The 18,475-nt window shown below is 64.6% G+C and overlaps 1 protein-coding gene across 3 annotated transcripts; it reads right to left on the bottom strand.

The window, feature by feature from the left end:
* Positions 1 to 2: 2 nt before the first annotated feature.
* On the bottom strand, positions 3 to 14,609 carry DGKQ (diacylglycerol kinase theta). 3 transcript variants are annotated; one of them, XM_055246634.2, is made up of 23 exons: positions 14,245 to 14,609; positions 11,995 to 12,074; positions 9,862 to 9,961; positions 9,525 to 9,610; positions 9,328 to 9,453; positions 8,875 to 9,022; positions 8,723 to 8,797; positions 8,544 to 8,644; positions 8,122 to 8,354; positions 7,956 to 8,046; positions 7,740 to 7,794; positions 7,459 to 7,520; positions 6,920 to 7,070; positions 6,485 to 6,520; positions 6,171 to 6,286; positions 4,104 to 4,255; positions 3,732 to 3,880; positions 3,395 to 3,573; positions 2,924 to 3,024; positions 2,631 to 2,777; positions 2,410 to 2,521; positions 2,174 to 2,326; positions 3 to 1,846 (listed from the first exon to the last, which is right to left on the bottom strand). In XM_055246634.2, the coding sequence occupies exons 1-23, from the start codon at positions 14,513 to 14,515 to the stop codon at positions 1,745 to 1,747; spliced, it is 2,826 nt and encodes a 941-aa protein (XP_055102609.1). In that variant the 5' UTR covers positions 14,516 to 14,609; the 3' UTR covers positions 3 to 1,744. The 3 variants fall into 3 exon arrangements, with proteins under 3 accessions (XP_055102609.1, XP_063475427.1, XP_063475426.1); XM_063619357.1 differs by having other exon boundaries at positions 9,525 to 9,564; positions 14,245 to 14,379; XM_063619356.1 differs by lacking the exon at positions 11,995 to 12,074 and having other exon boundaries at positions 9,525 to 9,564; positions 14,245 to 14,605.
* Between the last annotated feature and the right edge of the window lie 3,866 nt (positions 14,610 to 18,475).

Consider the following 18,475-nt stretch of genomic DNA (forward strand, 5'->3'; position numbering starts at 1 on the left):
GGTAGGATAGTGACGCCCAGACTGTATTTGTCCTGGATATAAATTACTGTTGCATTCGGGCAGCGATAAATACAGAGGGGCCTGGTGTGCAGGGCACAGACCCCACCTGGGTACAGACTCACATACAGGACAAGCCCCTCACCACAGTTACACACGATTCATACAGACCACAGTCCACACCAGGGCTCGCGAAGCAAAACTAATCACGAAGGACTAGTCTTGAAGATGACAATGACGTAAACAAGAGTGCACGCTGGAGGCCGCAAGTGGCCTTACAATGCATGTGTCTGTGCAGTTTTGGCAGAAGCAGGGGGTCGGGGGATTAGTGGCACCAAGGGCCCCCCAGGAGGCTGCAGCAGGCTGGGCCAGGCCACACACTCCTGAGGTCAAACCACAGCCACTTCTGAGGTCAAAGCCACGCCCAGGAAAGCTCCGCAGAATCGGAGGCCCAGGTCAGCTGTGCCCCACAAGGGAAGGGGGAGATCCGCACCGTGGGCCGTTTCTCGTGGGGGGAGTCAGGGCTTCCCACAGAGCTGGCTCCGTTTTTGGTCAGACTCCTCCCGGGGCCAGCGCGCCATCTAATCCGTGGGCACATGGAGGCAGCTTTGTCTTTGGCTGGGTGCACCCCAGCCTGGCCCAGATGCAGGACCCTCCACCGAGCTATCTGGGGGCGTGGGAGCAGGGGCGCTGCAGGAGCTGGGTCTCCACACGCTGACGAGGGATAGGACTGAGCAGATGTCGGCTCACACAGGCACTGGGAACTGCACGTCAACGGGCAAGCAGCGTGGAAAGTGCTAGCGTGGGGTCTGGGGCTGAAAGCCTGCTCCTCCTCCACATGCATGGGACTGTTTACACCTCCACAAACTCCTCTGCACAGCCATGCCCTGCTTTTGGTCCCTTCTGGGTGCTAAATGCCCCACCCTGAGGGCCGAGGGGCAGACACTCGGGCCCGGCCCACACTCTGGTGCTGCCAGGGCAGCACCTGAGACCTCCTATCCTCCACATGGACATAGGCTCTCCTCCCCCAACAGAGGCACTAAGAAAGGCCCATCAGGCCCAGCTGGGCACTGCCTGCCCCTGGAGCTGTACCTGGGGTCCAAGCTGCCATCTGTATATCACGAGACCGGAAGGCACCTTCTCCCTTCCCCGAACACAAGGAAGTCACCAGTCACCACCACCCGGCAGCCTGACACGCTGCCCACCAGGGACTGCCCACACCTGCTGCCCAGGGCGGGGAGGTGAGGCTGGAGGGGCTGGCAGCCTGTGTCTGCTGGGGCAGGGACACACCAGGGAGCCTGCTGCTCTGAAGGACCGGCCAGGGGGACGGCCCAAGGGGCACAAAGTGAGGTCAGACCCACCTGGACGGCCTGCGTCCAGCACTGTCCAGCTCAAGGGGCTCAGTGGGGAGAGAGATGGAGGGACGGGTGCCCACCCCTGAGGAGAGGACCAGGCCCCCACGGGGCAGAGGGCTCACCATCCAGAGCCCTGCGCCCACCCGGGACACGGGGAAACACCGCCACCCGCACAGCAGTCCCCAGTGGGATGAGGGCTGTGACACCAACGTGCGTCACCAATGGGATGAGGGCTGGTCCAGCTGCGTCCCCGGGAAGATGCGGTCAGGGCTGTAGCCAGGTCCAACCACAGGGCCGGCCACTGTGTGGACGTGGAGCTGCCTCCAGACCACCTGAAAACAAGGCCGGCGGGGGCAAAGACGGCTCGAGCCCCTGGGCTGCCCCAGCCACCCCTACCTAGGATCGCCCTCAAGGGCAGGCGCAGCGTCCGCCCGGGCATCCCTGGTGGTCCCGGCCCTCCTCGGCTTCTGCTTGGCCTTCCTCAGCATGTGGACCTGTCCCAGGGCAGGGGGCAGAGGACCAGGGTGACATGGCTGATGAAAGAACGGTACACGGGCAGCCCCCAGTCCTGGGGACCCGAGCAGCTGATGCCATCTCAGCCCCATTTCACGGAAGGGGAGGGACCCGTCTGGCTGCTCCCTGTGCCACCTTTGGCCCGCCTGACCGCTGGCACAGCCCTCCTGAGGCAGGCACCCTCCCGGAGTCAAGGAAGACCCTGGCCGCAGCCGGCCATGCCAGCACCACCTGGGTACCACCGGCCACTCCCATGGCCGGCCCAGCCCGGCCCACCTCCCCTGACTCTCCAGCTTCACCCCACGTACCTTAGGGCCAGCAGCTGAGATGATCATGTGCCCTGGGGCCTGGACCCAGGGCTCCCCATCCACCTGCACCGGGGTGGGCTTGAGGAGCGTGACTCGGAAGTAGGAACCCTGGGCAATCCGGATTCCCGAGCGCAGCCCACCCTGGACCTGGCCCTGGGGCGGGAGAGGCCAGCTGGGCTCAGTGGGGACCAGGGACGCCACCCTGGACTCACCCGCCCACCCGGCCGGCGGCTCACCATGTGCACGACGCCCGTCACGCCCACCACCTCCAGCAGCCCGTCGTCCATGCGCGGCTTCTCAAACCTGGCGTCGCTGTCGGAGCCCCACAGGTCAGCCCCCGAGCCCCAGCTGCCACATAAGAGAGCGGGCACAGAGGTGTAGATGCAGGCAGGACGAGGGCTGAGCCTGCCCGTGGCCCCGCCGGGCAGAGCCTCTGGGGAGCCCCGCCCACGAGCACCTGGGGATGTTGATGAAGATGAGGCCTTCGATACTGGGCAGCTCCACCTCCTGCCGCTCCACCTGCAGCCGGATCTGCTTGTGCAGGCTCCGAGAGTGACTGATCTTCTGCAGCCCCACCCGTACGTACACACCCTTGTTGTGCAGCCTGCGGGACAGGGCAGGTCGCCCATCACCGGGGAAGCCCTACCCTGCCTTAGGCAGCCTCCGGGTTCCCGCCCCTCTGCCTATCCCTGCTGGGGGACCTGAGGGAGGTATGCCGTCACCAGGTGGCAGCCCCTGCGGCCCCAGTACCTGCTTGTGAACTTGCCAGGCTCCTCTTCCCGTGCCTGGTGGAAGTCCAGGCTCAGCTCCGCGTCAATGCCAATGCCACAGTAGTTACTCATCTGCACGATCTGGGGACAGGGCGTTCATCTCCCAGGACCCGGCCGCCCTCACCAGGCCCCCTGAGCTCCCCAACGGCAGGTCTAGTTCCTTGCCTCCTGCCAGCAGGCAGAGACAAGAGCAAGGGCCACCCCAGCAACAAGCCCAGCACCCAGGAGAGGGCAGCATGGGCAGGTCCTGGCCAGGCTCTGTCGCCAGCTGGCTCGGCACAATCCCCAGCAGTGGCCACTTTCTGTGCCTCCCTCAACTGCCCGCTTTGCAGAGGGGATGATGCGGGCGCGTACACCCGAGCGTGACTGGGAAGAGGACGCCCATTGTGACGCGTGTGGCGAGGTCATATGCGGGAGCCTGAAGGGCACCCCACGCCGGGCTGCCCTGTACCTTGGGGGGCTCTGCGTCTGCCGTGCCGTTCTCTGCACTGCCAGCCTCGTGGGCATCCAGCAGGATGGTCCAGCGGTCCATGAGCACGGCGTCGGCCTCGTCCACGGACAGCAGTATGGAGAACGGGTCCTCGCCGCTGTAGCCCGCCCCCCAGCGGAGGACTCGACCAAGGTCATTCCCTGGGACACAGGCAGACACAGAGCATCTGTCCACACCCACCTGCCCATCAGCCGGCTGCAGACCCCACCCCGGGGACAGCCAGGCCAGGCCTCAGCAGAAGCTGCGCAGGAAGGGGTAGTCCCTGAGGCCCCCTCCTCGGCTGCATGGCTGACCCCACCTGTGCCCAGGGGCAGGATGGCCACAGAAGGCTCCGGGCAGGCCAGTCGGTACCGTGTCTCCTCCAGGGCGCCGAGCACCCAGCCCACGGTGCCATCGCCACCACACACCAGCACCCGGAAGCAGGGCACCTGGGAGAACAGGTGGAGCCTAGCAGGAGACAGGAAGTGTCCTCCACCAGCTGTGGGCGCAGCCCATCCCCCACCCAGGCTGCCTCTTCCTTTTTAAATGCCCGTCCTGGCCACGTGGAGGACTTCAAGGTCCCAGCAGGGGATCTCCATGGAGCTCCTGCCGGCCGAGACAGCTGTGGCAGCCTCCTGGGGCCCTTCCCGCCCCTGCTGCTGCCCTGGACCAGGGGTCCCGCTGGACTCACCCAGGAAGAGGACCCCCGTTGGTCAGGTCGAAGACCTGGTGAGGGTTCAGTAGCTTCCGGAAGCTGCAGAGCAGGTCTCGGCCCTTGAGGCCTCCACTCTTGGGGTTCACGAACACGAGGAGGGGACAGCTGTCTGGGGGCAGCTTCGCGTGCTGACAGACAGGGGCCTGGGTTAGGATGGGGACCCAAGGTGGGGTGTCCCCACTGCTGGAGTTGCCAGGCAGTGCCCAGCCCCCAACCCTGAGCCTACCTGGCCTGGACCAGCCCCCTCCCCAGGAAGGCGTGGCCAGCACCCTCACACATGAGGCCTTACACATGAGCTGCGTGGTCACCCCATCTCACTGTCGGCCAGCAGGGCGGCACTGAGGCCAGCTGGCTGGCTGCCTGGCGCTCCCAGCACGAAGGCCTCAGACCTGCCCACTGAGCTGCGTGTGAAGAGACCACCCCCGCCTGGGCCATGCAGCCCATGAGTCTAGGCTGGAAATCCACGTGGGACTCTGCGTGGCACTCCTTGCCAGGGAGACCAAGGCTTGTCCCCTGGGGGGCCTCTGGTGCACATCTCTGGAGGATGGCGGCTCCCAGGCCCCCGCCCACCTACACAGCAGCCGAGAAAAGCTCTTAACTCACAGGGTGGCACGCAGCGTCCCTCGGCCACAGGACAGAGCCCATCTCCCCACACACAACCCCAAGAAACAGTATCCAGGGATCTAGACACAGCGGGCTTAGGGCTGGGGTCCCTACGACAGGAGGCTGGGGACCCTATGACAGGAGGCTGGGGCCCCCACAGCGGGGAAGGCTGGGCAACAGGAGACACACAGGCCGGGTGCAGACACAGGGTAGACAGCGGCACAGGGGCCGGCCGTGGCTGGGGGCAAGGACACACTCGGGGCTTCGTGACCCACTTGGCAGGCAGAGCCGCCTGCGGTCACCACTTACCACTCACCCCAGGGCAGGCAGCTGACGGGAGAGAGAAAGCGCGTGTCGGCCCCACACCTGGCTCTGCCCACAGAGTAAGTGGACCTGGGGCAGGGGCTGCATCCTCGGGACAGTGGGGATGGCCACCCTGTCCTGAGCCAGGCAAGACCAGGTATAGGGGCACAGGAGGGAGCCACAGGCATCACCCGTCCCAGCCACAGACAACTCATTCTGCTCGAGTTCTGCTTCGCCTGAACTGGGGTCAGGGTCAAGGGTCAGGGTTCAGAGGCAGAGCAGCCATGGACACCTAGGAGGTCCTCATGGGACCCTTTGGGGGCTGGATGGGCTGAGGACAAGAGGCCACTGTGAAGGCACGGTGTGCAGCGTGGAGTGCCAGGCTCCGGCCCCTCCATGGGCCAGACCCCTCTTTCCCTCGGCCGTGCCCTGTCTCCATGGGCCAGACCCCCGTATCCCCTGGCCCTGCCCTGTCTCCGTGGGCCAGACCCCACTTTCCCTCGGCCGTGCCCTGTCTCCGTGGGCCAGACCCCTCTTTCCCTCGGCCCTGCCCTGTTGCCAGGTGTCCCCTCTTCTGGACACTGTGGGTCTTAAGGGCAGCGTCCAAAGTTTGGGAGCTGCACTGACTGGCCTGGGGAGCTCCAGGCAGAGAGCAGAGGCCCTAAGGCCTCCCAGGCAGGGGGAGTGAGGCTGAGGCTGTACCGGGAGGGCCATGCCTGGGATGCTGACAGCCGGTCACAAACACGCTCTGGCCCTTGGCGAGGCAGCCGCAGCGGGACCCGGCACATCCAGGAGCTGCGTCCTGTGGGCCTCCCTACTGGGTGGAGGCCTCAGGTGCAGCGTGGAAGCTGGGCCTGGCCCCACGGTGCCCCACGGAGCTGGTATCACCCACTGGGCAGCCTGGGATGAGCGCTGACCCTCTGACCTCAGGCCCCTTGCTGTAAAACGGGCAACAGAGTCCTTCCTGCTATTGTGAGGCACAAACAAGGTGGCACCTACGAGCCCCCAGTGAATTCGACGAAGTGATGCCAGATGAAAAGAGCGAGTCTGGCTGTGGGGCCTGTGCACCTGCAGACCCAGACCTCTCTCTGGCCACCCCCTGGGGTTTGGGAAGAGCCGGCTCGACCCCGCACTCACCAGCAGGTCGGGGAGCACCAGGGCAGTGAGCAGCCGGCCCTGCACAGCCATGTCCTTCAGCAGCACGTACAGCCGCTCGGCCTCCGCGAAGCAGGCGACGTCCAGCACTACCGCGCCTGTGGCAGGGGCCCAGGACTCAGGGGGAGCCTGTCCCATGGCCCCCACGGTGTCAGGGCAGGAACCAAACCAGGACATTTCCCCAGCCCAGGGCTGCCCAAGGGAAAGGTCAGGTGCTACGTGAGGGCCAGGCTGGCCCACTTCACCCCAGGAACACCCCTGGGCCTCATGTGACCATGTCCCTCAGGGCGGCTCACCTTGGGAGTAGACGTGACTCACGGACACCACGGTGGCTGCAAAGGCAGGCTGTGGTCAGGGCGGTGGGAGGTGAAGGACACACAGCACTGGGGCCAGGGACAGCCCGTCCGCCTGTTCAGGGGTGACCTCTCACCCCAAAGGCAGCCTCCCCAGGAAGTACCCCTGCCCCACTCCAGGAGCAGGACTCCCAGCTCCCTGGAGGTACAAGGCCCCCCAGAGGGAGTGGGAGAGGCAGAGGCTGAGCACCACAGGGAAGGGCCACAGAGGACGGGAGGCTCCAGAACCTCTTGGAGGAAGAGACGTGGGCTGGACCCGGAGCTCAGGCCTTGGTGGCTCAAGGAGAGGCAGGAGCTGGCCTCAGCACGGCAGCCCCACTGCCTGCCGCTCGACTCTGCCCCCAGCCAGCAGCCCATGGCCAGCCACGGTGGTCACACCTTCGGTAGCCACGGCCTCATGCAGCAGGCTGCTGTACTCCTCGGGGGACAGGCTGGGAGGCAGGCCGCCAACAAACAGGGAGACGTGCGGGGCTACATCCCTGCTCTCCGCCACGTAGAACCGCGTCTGGCTCACCTGCCGCACGGACATCTGCAGGGAGAGGGGCGGGGACGCTGGGCCGGGGAGAACGGCACCACCGGACCAGGCCCTCTGCCTCCTCACCCGCAAAACAGCAAGACAGGGCGTCAGGAACACTCCCAGGAATTAAGTCAACATGAAAATGAGGAAAAGGGCCACAGAGGCTTCCTTGCTGTGGACAACCCCCGTCCATTCCCCTCGAGGATCTCGGGGAGGTCTGCAGCTCAAGGTCTCCCTGCAGGGACCAAGTAGCTTATGACAGAGGGCACTGCCCTGTCAGCCAGGACAGCCGCTGCCTAGCCAAGGAGAACTTGGCGTCTGGGGCACACCCACCCCGTGGGGCAGACGCTGTGGCTGAGGGCTGCTGGTTCCCTGGGGGCCGGCATCCACACCCACTGACCTGCCGGATGTCCTGTAGCCGGTCCAGCAGGGGCTGTTCGTCCATCAGCACCGTCCGCTGGACTGCAGAGGTGAGGGCACAGGCCGTCAGCACCAGGCTCCTTGCCCACCTTGGAAGCAACTGCCCTGAGCCCCCAGGGCCCGTGGGGATGCAGGTGGAGCTGGTCAGGAGGGCAGAGCCCAGCCTTGATGTCCGGCACCACCCTGCAGGAGAGCCTGGGCAGCAGGTACAAACCCAAAAGGTGCAGGGACCGCCATGCCCAGCATGGGCCATCTACTCACCGTGCCTGCAGCCCATCGCCACCTCCACCAGCTGGAAGCTCTCAGGACCCTCGGCCTGTTGGGGTAGAGCTTGGCATCGGGTCTGGGCAGGCCCCCACCACCTCAGGACACCCACGGGGACAGCCACGCCTGGGCTAGGATGGTGGCCTGGCCTCCTGGGGACAGTGACCCCCCACCAAGTCTGGCCAGGATGGGGAGCAGGCGCAGGGTACACACCTGGCGGCCAAGCAGCGGCAGGACCTCCAGCACCACAGAGCGGGCCGTGCTCTTCGGGGTCACTCGCACGGACACGTAGGCCATGCCCACCCTGTAGGGACGCAGCCTGAGCTGGAGCTCCCCCCCACCCCGCCCAGCAGACCCTGAGCCTCGGGCCCAGTCTCACTTGAGCCAGCCAGGGTAGATCTTCAGGACCTCCTGGGCCCGCGGCAGAGCCCGGATGACCCAGGCCTCTGGCGTGGCTTCGCCGGACCCGAGGCTTCTGCCCTCCTCCGAGATCACAGCACTCCCGGCCTTGCCCCCAGCCCAGGTGCCACAGGCCTGAGAGGAAGGGGGCAGCCGGCACAGCTCCAGGTGGCCAGGGTCCTCGGGGATGTGGTGGGCCCGCAGTGCGGCCTCCTGCAGGGCGCCAGGTTAGGGGGGCCAAGTTGCGGGGGGTCAGGCGGGGTTCAGTGGGGGGCAGGTCGTGGAGGGGGGGGCCAGGTGGGTGAGAGGCGCCAGATTGCGGGAACCAGGTCAGGGGCGCCAGATGCGGGGACACGCGGTGGGGGGTGGGGGCTCAGACACCTCCCCTAGCCTCCCCCTTACCAGCACCTCCTCGGGACCGGCCAAGCGGGACACAGTGATTAGGCGGAACTGGCTTCTCCTCACCGCGTCGTCGCCATCAAAGATCTTCAGCGTTTGCTTCCCTGGGTCGGGGAAGCTCCGTGAGTCCCGGGCGCCCGGGGGACCTCAGGGGAGTTGGGGAGAATGAGGCGGGCACTTACCGGACTCCGCAGTTGCCTGTGTCTCTCTGCCTGGACCCACTGCAGCGCTCCCGTCGGCGCCGTCGCCCCCCTCGCCTGCGGGTCGGGCAGATGGACCCCTCACTCAGTGCGCAGCCCCCAGCCCAGGGCGCCCCGGCCGGCCCGCACCTCACCCGGCTCCGCGGCCTCCACGATGCGGAAGCTCTGCGTCTTGCTGAAGCCGTCGGGCAGAAGGCGCACGCACGCGGGGGGCAGGACCAGGGAGCGCAGACGCCCGAAGCCACACTCGGGAGCCAGCGCCGCGGAGCAGACGGAGTGCGCCTGGGGGGACAAGGGCCTGAGCTCGGGGGTCGGAGCCAGGGTGCGGGGGCACCAGGTGCGCCAGGTCCAGAGAAAGACCCCACACGCCGCAGACCCAGCCTGGACCCCAGGTCTTTCCTGCCGCCCACCCCCAAGCACCCACCTGGAACCCGCGCCTCTCCTGCCCCGCCCCCTCTACCTTCCAGCGCCCACCTGGACCCCGTGCTTCTCCTGCCCCGCCCCTCCAACTCCTCCACCTCCCAGCATCCACCCAACCCCGCACCTCTTCTGCCCCACCCCCACCCCCTCCACCTCCCAGCGCCCACCTGGACCCCGCACCACTCGCAGCGCACGCCGGCCAGCACGTCAGAGGAGCCGCACGTCTTCCTGCAGACCTCGCAGCGGGCTCCCGAGGGCAGGTTCCCCTCCCGCCAGTGGTGGTGATGGGTGTCCTGCGGAGCGGGGGCAGTCAGCAGCTGGGCCCGCCCCACCCCCCAGGGCTCCCTGGGGCCGGTGCACTCACGTGGTCTTGGTGCCCATCCTGGTGGCACTGGCGGCAGTCACTGCAGGCGAAGGGCACACAGTCTGGGTGGAGGTGCAGCTCACACACTGGTGGGCAGGCAGGGTTAGAGGTGTCTGCCGCGCCCCGGAGGACCCCTGCCTCTGATGGCGCTTGGGTCTGGCCCCATCCCCACCACCTAGCACCACCCCGCATCCTTTAACTGTCCTGTGGCCTGCCAGGCGGACAGCCCTCGGCCTCCCCCATCACCCCTGACAAGCTGCACAACAGGGGTGGGCTGGGCCACCCTGGGCAGCAGAGACCAGGACACTGGGTAGGGAGCCAGGCAGGCTCCAGGTACCTTCGCAGTGGAGCGCGGGCACCTCCAGGACCTTGCGGCAGACAGCACAGAACTTGCGCTTGTGGAGTCCCAGGGGACCGAAGCAGTGGGCCACAGGAACCTGGCGGGGCAGACGCAGCCTCACCTCAGCGCTCTTGGTAAGGGCCACAGGCTGCCGGCCACCCCTCCTCCCTCTTCACCTGCGCAACTCTGCAGCTCACGCTCCTGCTGGGAACTGCCCGGCCCGAGCCGGCTGTGCTACCTGGAGGCCCCAGGAACAACCACACCCCGGGTCCTGGGGACAGCCTGGCTGGTCAAAAGCAGGGAGCAGGCTGTGGCCTCCCCCAGCAGCCCTGCCTAGCGCAGGGGAGTGAGGCCCGCCTGCCACCCCTTCCCTCCTTGGGGAAGGCGAGGCTCTGTCAACCGCCTGGCACCTGTCTCCTCGGAGCCAGGAAGATCCCAGCACACAGGGACTGCCCTCTGGGAGACAATCGTGGGTGTCCCCATGGGTGTCCTGAGGTGGTGGGGGCCTGCCCAGACCCGATGCCAATGTGGACCAACGTTTCTGTGCTGGAGAGGGCTGGGCTGCTGCTTTTCCACGAGAAGGGAAGGAGAAAGACCAAGTCTTCACTCCCGACTCTTGCCCTTATCCCCAAACTTAAACCACACCCAATAAAAGTGTACACAGAAAGACAGTGTTCCAGAATTGCAGCTGTGAGCATGCCAGGATGGTGGGTGACTTTTATTTTGTTAAACATATCTTCTTTTTTTGTTTGTTTGTTTGTTTGTTTTTGAGAGGGAGTCTTGCTCTGTCCCCCAGGCTGGAGTGCAGTGGCGCAATCTCAGCTCACTGCAAGCTCCGCCTCCAGGGTTCACGCCATTCTCCTGCCTCAGCCTCCTGAGTAGCTGCGACTACAGGCGCCCGCCACCACACCCGGCTAATTTTTATATTTTGTTTAGTAGAGAAGGGGTTTCACCGTGTTAGCCAGGATGGTCTCCATCTTGTGACCTCGTGATCTACCTGCCTTGGCCTCCCAAAGTGCTGGGATTACAGGCATGAGCCACCGCGCCCAGCCGTTAAATACATCTTCTAAATTTCCTATCATGCACATAGTTGAAATACATACTTATATTTTCCCAATTTAGCAAAGTATAAAAGACATTAAAATCAATTTTAAAAAGCTGCAGCCTCGGGCCGTCCACATGAGGAGGGGCCGCCCAAGCCAGTGTGGAGTCACCAGGGTGCCGGCCACCACCAGGGCCACCGTCCTCAGGCCTCCTGCTCACACCCGGGGAACTGCATCATTAGGAACAGGGCGTCAGACATTAGACGGGACGGCGCAGCCGGATGCCCGCCAGTGGCAGGTGCACCTGCTGGCCTGGCTTCCCGTCCTGCTGCACACCCGGGCCTGCCTCGCGGCCTGCGCCCCACCTGCAGTCTGAGAGCATCAGGGAATGTGGACTTGGGGGGCCTCAGTCTGAAGACGGCGAGGCTGACAGCTGAGGGAGGAATAAGCCTGGCCTTTCCTACATGTCCCTGCTGTCACCGCTGTCACCAGAGAAGGGAAGTCCCCTGTGCCCTGCAGTGACCTGGGCCAGTCACCTCCCTGCCCCACCCAGAGCCCTTAGACGGAGGCTGGTGGCCAAGACACCCTCAGGCACCCAGGCTTCCTGCCTTTGCTTTTTATTCAAGCTTCCTTGAGATGCTTGTGGGTTCACACAGCTGTGAGGAAATTGGACAGACCCCCTGAAGCCTCTGTCAGCTCCCCTAAGTGTGTGATCTTACAAACTAAGGTCACGCCAGATGCCGAAATCTCCATTCCCCCAGGAGCCCTCACGCTGCATGTCACAGCCACGCCCACTTCTCCTCCTGGAAACCTCTCTACATCTGTGCTCCCTTTAGTTTCATCATTTTGAGCACGTTCTATGGACAGGATCTTGCTATTTGCGACCTTGGAGACTGGCTTTGCTCATCATCATTCCCGGCAGATCCATGCAGGGTGCTGAGTCTTTTAATCTTGAGCAGTATCTGACCTTTGCCTTTCAACTGCGGGTATCACTAACGTCTCACATGAAGGTTCTCAGTGCCTCGACCCCACAAGAGCTGACACATCCCCCAGCCTCTTGCAGGTGCAACACCAGCCCCACACTCACCCGGACCAGGCTGGGCGCCATACTCGTGCATGGGATCCTCACGTGCTTCAGGCACTTCTCATGAGACATGAAATTGCAGACTGTGGGCATAAGCGCTGCATGAGTTGGCCCCTGTCCTACCCAATGGCTGTCCTACCCAGGAAGGTAGAGGCCCCAGGGCAACGACTGCCATACCCACCATGCCGCACCAGGGGCCCCGTGGTCCACCGAGTTCCCCCACCACCCCGCCCCACTCCCTGGAGACAGCCTGCAGCCCAGGAGCAAGAACCTGGGTGGTCCTGACCATCCTGGAGGACAATGAGTGTGTCTTCTCATCCAGAGAGTAGCCCCTCCCCTTCACACGTGAGCCCAGCTCTCCTCCTGCCTCTGCAGTTGGGCCTCTCAAGGCGCCGCCCTGGGCTCACCAGGCTCGTCAGGAGGCAGGGGCTTCTCGGCCTTCGGCAGATTGGCTTTACCAAGGACACCTGTGTCTCACTCCCCCGAAACTACGCATACCCCTAATTGTCCCTGGTACATGCTGTGCACCGTGCCTGAGACCTAGAGCCACCCAAGGCAGGTGAGGGCTCTGGCAGGCAGGAGCCGCCAGGGAGTGGACAGCCCTAAGCCGCCCAAGGAGCTCTGGCCATGTGCACAGGACCCAGGGAGCACCTCAGCCGGCGGGGTGCTCAGGAGGGCATAAGAGGAGCAAGCACCACACCCCAGCAGTGAAAGACACGAGGGTGGGGCCGGGGCAGAAGGGAAGGCAGGAGCCCTGGGCTGGAGCAAAGGCTGCCGGGGCTGGGAGTGGGCAGGGCACCCAGTGACACACCTGCCAAGACAGCCCCGGGTGAAGGTTGTGCCATGGAGCCCCAGGCAGCCCAGCTGGGACAGGGAGCTCTTCCAGAAGGCCCTTCTGGTGCTGCCCTTCACCTGCTGCAGCCCCAGCCACCCCAGTCTCCAGATGGGACCAAGAGAAGCTCCTCCTGGCAGCTTAAGAGAAAAGCTCTGGAAGCAGGCCAGGGTCCACCGAGAGAAGGGGGGACGGGCAGCGCCCAGGTCCCTCCTCTGCCATGGAGACAGGGCCTGCTCACCCCACGCCCCACGCTTGGGTCTCCTGGCGGGGAGGGCGCCCTCCTTCCCATACCGCTGCTGGCCCCTCTTCCACGGGTGCTGCCCAGGAGGGCCCTTGTGCCCCCTCCGAATGGGGAGGGGACCTGGAGTCTGGCCTCAAGCTGGGAGCTGCCTCAGCCACACATGCACACTCCCCACCTCTGGGGAAGCCCCTGGCATCCCCAGGCAGCAGGCATGGCTGTGCCATGCTCTGATGTGACGAAGAAGCTGGCGGGCCAGGCCACCTTGTGCAGCCCTGGGGGTCGGAACAACCATGCCGTTTCCACCACAGACGACATCCCCGTGTGAGGGGACAGTCTCCTCTGCGGACCCCGGCCTGAGTGGACCCCTATCCCCAGAGCAAAGGCCTGAATCCCTGAGCAGAGCAGACGCTCCTCAGCCCCTCCCACCTCAGCGTCCCTGGCCAGGACACAGTAAGTGTCAAACGTCCAGGACTCCGGTCCTGTCCCTCGCTCCCTCCAGAGGCTGGGCTGCGGTCCCCCGTCCCTCGCTCCCTCCAGAGGCTGGGCTGCGGTCCCCTTGTCCCTCGCTCCCTCCAGAGGCTGGGCTGCGGTCCCCCTGTCCCTCGCTCCCTCCAGAGGCTGGGCTGTGGTCCCCAGGGCCCGCCTGCTTGCCGCGGGGGAAGATGAGAGCCAGCCCTGGGAGCACCCGGGCCCAGAGCAGGGAAGGGCTGTCCTCACCCCAGCAAGGGTGGAGCAGGGCTGGGGCACGCGCACCGGGACGGCAGGGCCCGGCCTGGCTCTCCAGGAGGCTGGGACTCTGGGCCACAGCATGAAAAGGGCTAGGGCCAGGGGCCCAGGCCAGCTCTACTTGGCCACACCTGCTGCCCCAGCCACTGGGAGAGGAAGCCGGCCATGGGGACGCCAGCGGAGGTCCGCTTCGCATCAGGCACAGCCCCTGGGTCGCAGCCATCGCACGGCACTATGGAGACGCTGCCCGCACCTCCCAGGTGAGGAAGCCCGCAGCCTGGAGCGGCCCCACGGCGCACAGGCCCCGGCCGCCCCACGGAGGCAGGTCCCGCGAGCAGGGCTGGGACCCCGCCCCGCACCGCGAAAGCGCCGGTGCCACCTCCGCTCAGGCTCCCGCCCAGGGGGCAGAGGCAGGGCTGCAGCCGGGTGGGCATCGGGCCCGGGTGCTCACCGTCGCACAGGAAGCCGGCCAGCCCCCAGATGAAGTCGGAGCAGAGGTGGCAGAAGGTGGGCTTGGTGAGCGTCACCTTCCGGAAGCTGTGTCCCGGCGCGGCAGCGGGGCCCGGGGCTCTGGCGCCCGCCCGCTCTGGCCCGGGTCCCGGCCCCGGCCCCGGGCGCGCGCGGCCTCCTGCGCCCAGCACGGGGCTGCAGGCCGGGCTGCCGGGGCGCGAGGAGCCGCCGCCCAGCCAGGCGCGGGCCCCGGGCTCGGCCGCCGCCGCCATTCCCGGCCCGAGCGGCCCGAGCCCCTTTGGGTCCGCGCTGGGGGTACAGGAGCCGCCGCTCCACTGCCCGCGCCGCACAGCCCGGCTTCCGACTGCGCCCGCCCCACTGCGCAGGCGCGGGCAGCGGGGCGGGGCCGTGCGCTGCTGGTAGGCGGATCTGGGGGCTGGTGGGGCGGGGCCTGCTAAGGGTCGCAGCCGTGCCCGGTCGATGGGCGGGGCTGGGGGCGGGCCCTGTGATCGGGCGGGGCGGGGCGGGGCCTGAGCGCGGAGGCCCCTCGCGAACCCGCCGTGGGGAACTGGTCCGCGTGGGCTCGGTTTGACCGCAGCTGGCCCAGACGTCCCCGCACGCGGCCTCCGGACGCCGCACGCGCGGCGTTGTACCTGTGGGGCCCCGGCCCGCGGCTGCGCAGATAGGCGCCTCCCACGCGAGAAGCGGATGCTGTCCGAGGCCCCCGGCCGCGCAGGACGCCCCCGGCGAGGGGCAGCGCCGCGGGCCTCCCACAGTGGGTCCCGGAAAGCGCGGTTTGCGGTGCTTGGGCGGCTCCGCCCGTGGGGTCTTCGCACACGCAGACTTGGCCCTTCCCGAGGCCCAGGACCCCCGGCGCCCGACCGCTGTCCTCACTGCAACGGGGGACCCGCCTGCGGCCCGGGGCTGTCCCCTCGCGACCCATACCTGGGCCTCACGCCGAGCGCCCAGCTCTCCTGCGCCGTGCGCGCCACGGGTCTTGTTCAGGTGGCGCTGGTGGCCTTTGAGAGCCGTGTGCACGCGGGTCACCCCTCCCAGCCGCTGGCAGCAGTCTGGGTCCCTGCCCCCGTGGGCCTAACTGTGGACAGGAGTCTGCGCAGCCGGGGACCCCACCCCAGGTCACCGAGCAGGGACCTGCAGAGGGCGGGGCTCCAGGGCCATCGCAGCAGGCGGTCCCAGGGGGCAGAAGAGCAGGGAAGGGCCTGTCGGGGAGACGCCTGAAAGGGGCTGGGGGCTGTGGACTGTGGAGGGAAGGAGCCGAGAGACCTGTCCTGGGGGCTATGCTGGTGGGGGCACCCAGGCCACAGGGGATTCCAGGAATGGAGGGTGAGCTGGGGACCCAGTCTGAGGAGGGAGGAGCAGGCCCCTGAGATGGTGAGGGGGGAGACTCGGTCCTCAACCAGGGAGGATTGTTTGTCCAGAAGCTGTTGGTTGAGCTGCTGTGGCAGGACCCTGGGTGGACCCCAGGGTAAAGGGAGTGTAGCCAAAGCTTCAGGGGACCTCCACCCTCCAGGAGCTGTGCTCTGGGACAGACAGCACCCTGAAGAATGAGGGCTGCCTGGGGGCAGCAGGAAGGCGTCCAGGCGGAGAGCCAGAGCAGAGGCCCTGTGGCAGGTGCTCTGCAGAAGTCCTTTCCTGACTCCTGCCTGTGCTGGGAGGCCCAGAGTCACCACCCCTGCATTCCCTGTTTCCTCTGCCAGACCCCACCCCGAGCCTGCCCTCAGCCAGGCCCCAAGACCCCCTTTTCCTGGGCCCTGGGAGAGCTAGGACCCAGCCTTGTTGCCCATGAGGAGGTGGTGGCTCACTGAGCCCACTCCCCATGGTGCAAACTGCAGCTGACTTCTGAGGAAAAACAGTGTTTAAGGACATACCTTTCTCCATTTAGGAGACAGTGGAGAGCATCGAAAACGTCTTAAAAAGAAAAACCCTCATCTACCATTTCTGCCAGAACTTTGTGCTTTCTGACGCACACGTTAATTAAAATGGCGGGCAAACCATGCTTCCATCAGACCCTCCACGGACTTCCTAGAATGCCTTCCAAATCCACCAGCAGCTTCTCGCTGAAGGGGCCTTAACACTTTGAATCCCAGCCTGGAGCACAGCACCCGCCTCAACGGAGCTTGTCTGCCAGGGGGACAGCTTCTTCTGTGCAGACCCCTCCACGTCTCCAGGCCTGTGGAGGCCTCCTCCCTTTCCTGTCTGTCTTGGTCAGCGTGGGCTGCCGTGACAGAAGACCACAGACTGGAGGCTTAAACCACAGGAAACGTGTTTCTTACTGCTCTGGGGGATGGGAAGTGGAGATGGGGATACTGGCATGTTTGGTTCTGGTGAGGGCTTCTCCCCCCACCACTCCCTGAGGAAACCAGGACGCTGAAGTCTAACCATACTTATGGGTAAAACTGTCCCCCCAAAATTCTATGTTGACGTTCCAATCCCCAGCACCTCAGAACGTGACTTGTTTGGAGACAGTCTTAACGGAGAAAGTCAGGTTAAGGTGCGGTCATGAGGGGAGGCCTCACCCCAGCACGAGACGCCCTTATGGAAAGGGGCTCTGGAGACAGGTACGCAGGGAGGGGCCGTGCGAAGATGAAGGCAGAGGTCAGGGCGGTGCTTTCTCAGGCCACAAGGATCACCGAGGGCTGCCGGCCGCCACGGGGATCTGGGGAGAGGATGGGACCGGTTCTGCCTCGCAGCCTCGGAGGAGCCAGACCTGCAACCAGATCTTAGACTTCTTCACTCTGAGCGTGTCCATGAGTAACTGCCGAAGCACAGTGGGTATTGATTCTGGGGGCTTAAACACATTTAGCAAGCTGGTGTATTTGCAGATGCAGGACCTGTGAGCCAGGGGGCCGGCTGGTGCATGTCACATGTGCCTAGACCCTCCATGCAACGGCTCTTAGGGGTCCTAGTTTTCCCGCCATCCGACTGACCAAGCCTTCCCTTTCACAAGGCGTATGTCCTGTTTAAGCACCTGCCTCCCCTGAGGTCTTAAAGAGGTTTCCATATTGGGAGGGAGTCTTTTTACCTTTTACATTTACATCTGTGAGCCAGCCAAGACTGATCTGGGGGTGTCGTGTGAGGTGGGGTCCAGCTGCTTGTTGGGGGTGCTTTTCCCCACAGCTCTGGGAACCTCTGCCACAAGGCAGAGAACCAAGTAAGCACAGGGCTGGAGCTTGCACAGGTTTCAGGCAGCCTGAAGCCAATAGGGATGTTTGTTTTTTTTTAGACGCAGTCTTGCTCTTGTTGCCCAGGCTGGAGTGCAGTGGTGCGATCTCGGCTCACTGCAACCTCCGCCTCCCGGGTTCAAGCGATTCTCCTGCCTCAGCCTCCCGAGTAGCTGGGATTACAGGCACCGTGCCTCCACACCTGGCTAATTTTGTATTTTTAGTAGAGATGGGGTTTCTCCATGTTAGTCAGGCTAGTCTCGAACTCCTGACCTCGTGATCCGCCTGCCTCAGCCTTACAAAGTGTTGGGATTACAGGCGTGAGCCACCATGCCCGGTCTGCATTTCTTCTTAAATAGATCCCCATCAGCAGTCGGGAGTTCGAGACCAGCCTCACCAACATGGAGAAACCCTGTCTCTACTAAAAATACAAAATTAGCCAGGCATGGTGGCACGTGCCTCTAATCCCAGCTACTTAGGAGGTGAGGCAGGAGAATCGCTTGAACTTGGGGGGCGGAGGTTGCAGGGAGCCAAGATCGTGCCACTGCACTCCAGCCTGGGCAACAAGAGTGAAACTCCATCTCAAAAAAAAAAAAAAAAAAAGAAAAATAGAAAAGAAAAAAAACAAAGAAATGCAAAATAACTATTATAAAATTAGATGCCGGCCGGGCACAGTGGCTCACGCCTGTAATCCCAACACTTTCGAGGTGGAGGCAGGCGGATGGCCTGAGGTCAGGAGTTGGAGACCAGCCTGGCCAACATGGCTAAACCCCGTCTCTACTAAAAATATAAAAATTAGCCGGGCGTGGTGGTGTGTGCCTGTAATTCCAGCTACTTGGGAGGCTGAGACAGAAGAAACACTTGAACCCAGAAGGTGGAGGATGCAGTGAGCTGAGATTGCACCACTGCACTCCAGCCTGGGTAACAGCAAGACCTCTGTCTCAAAAAAAGAAAAAAAATAAGACCGGGCGTGGTGGCTCACACCTGTAATCCCAGCACTTTGGGAGGCTGAGGCAGGCGAATCACAAGGTCAGGAGTTTGAGACCAGCC

This window comes from Symphalangus syndactylus, chromosome 16, assembly GCF_028878055.3.
Source record: "Symphalangus syndactylus isolate Jambi chromosome 16, NHGRI_mSymSyn1-v2.1_pri, whole genome shotgun sequence".
Taxonomy (NCBI): domain Eukaryota; kingdom Metazoa; phylum Chordata; class Mammalia; order Primates; family Hylobatidae; genus Symphalangus; species Symphalangus syndactylus.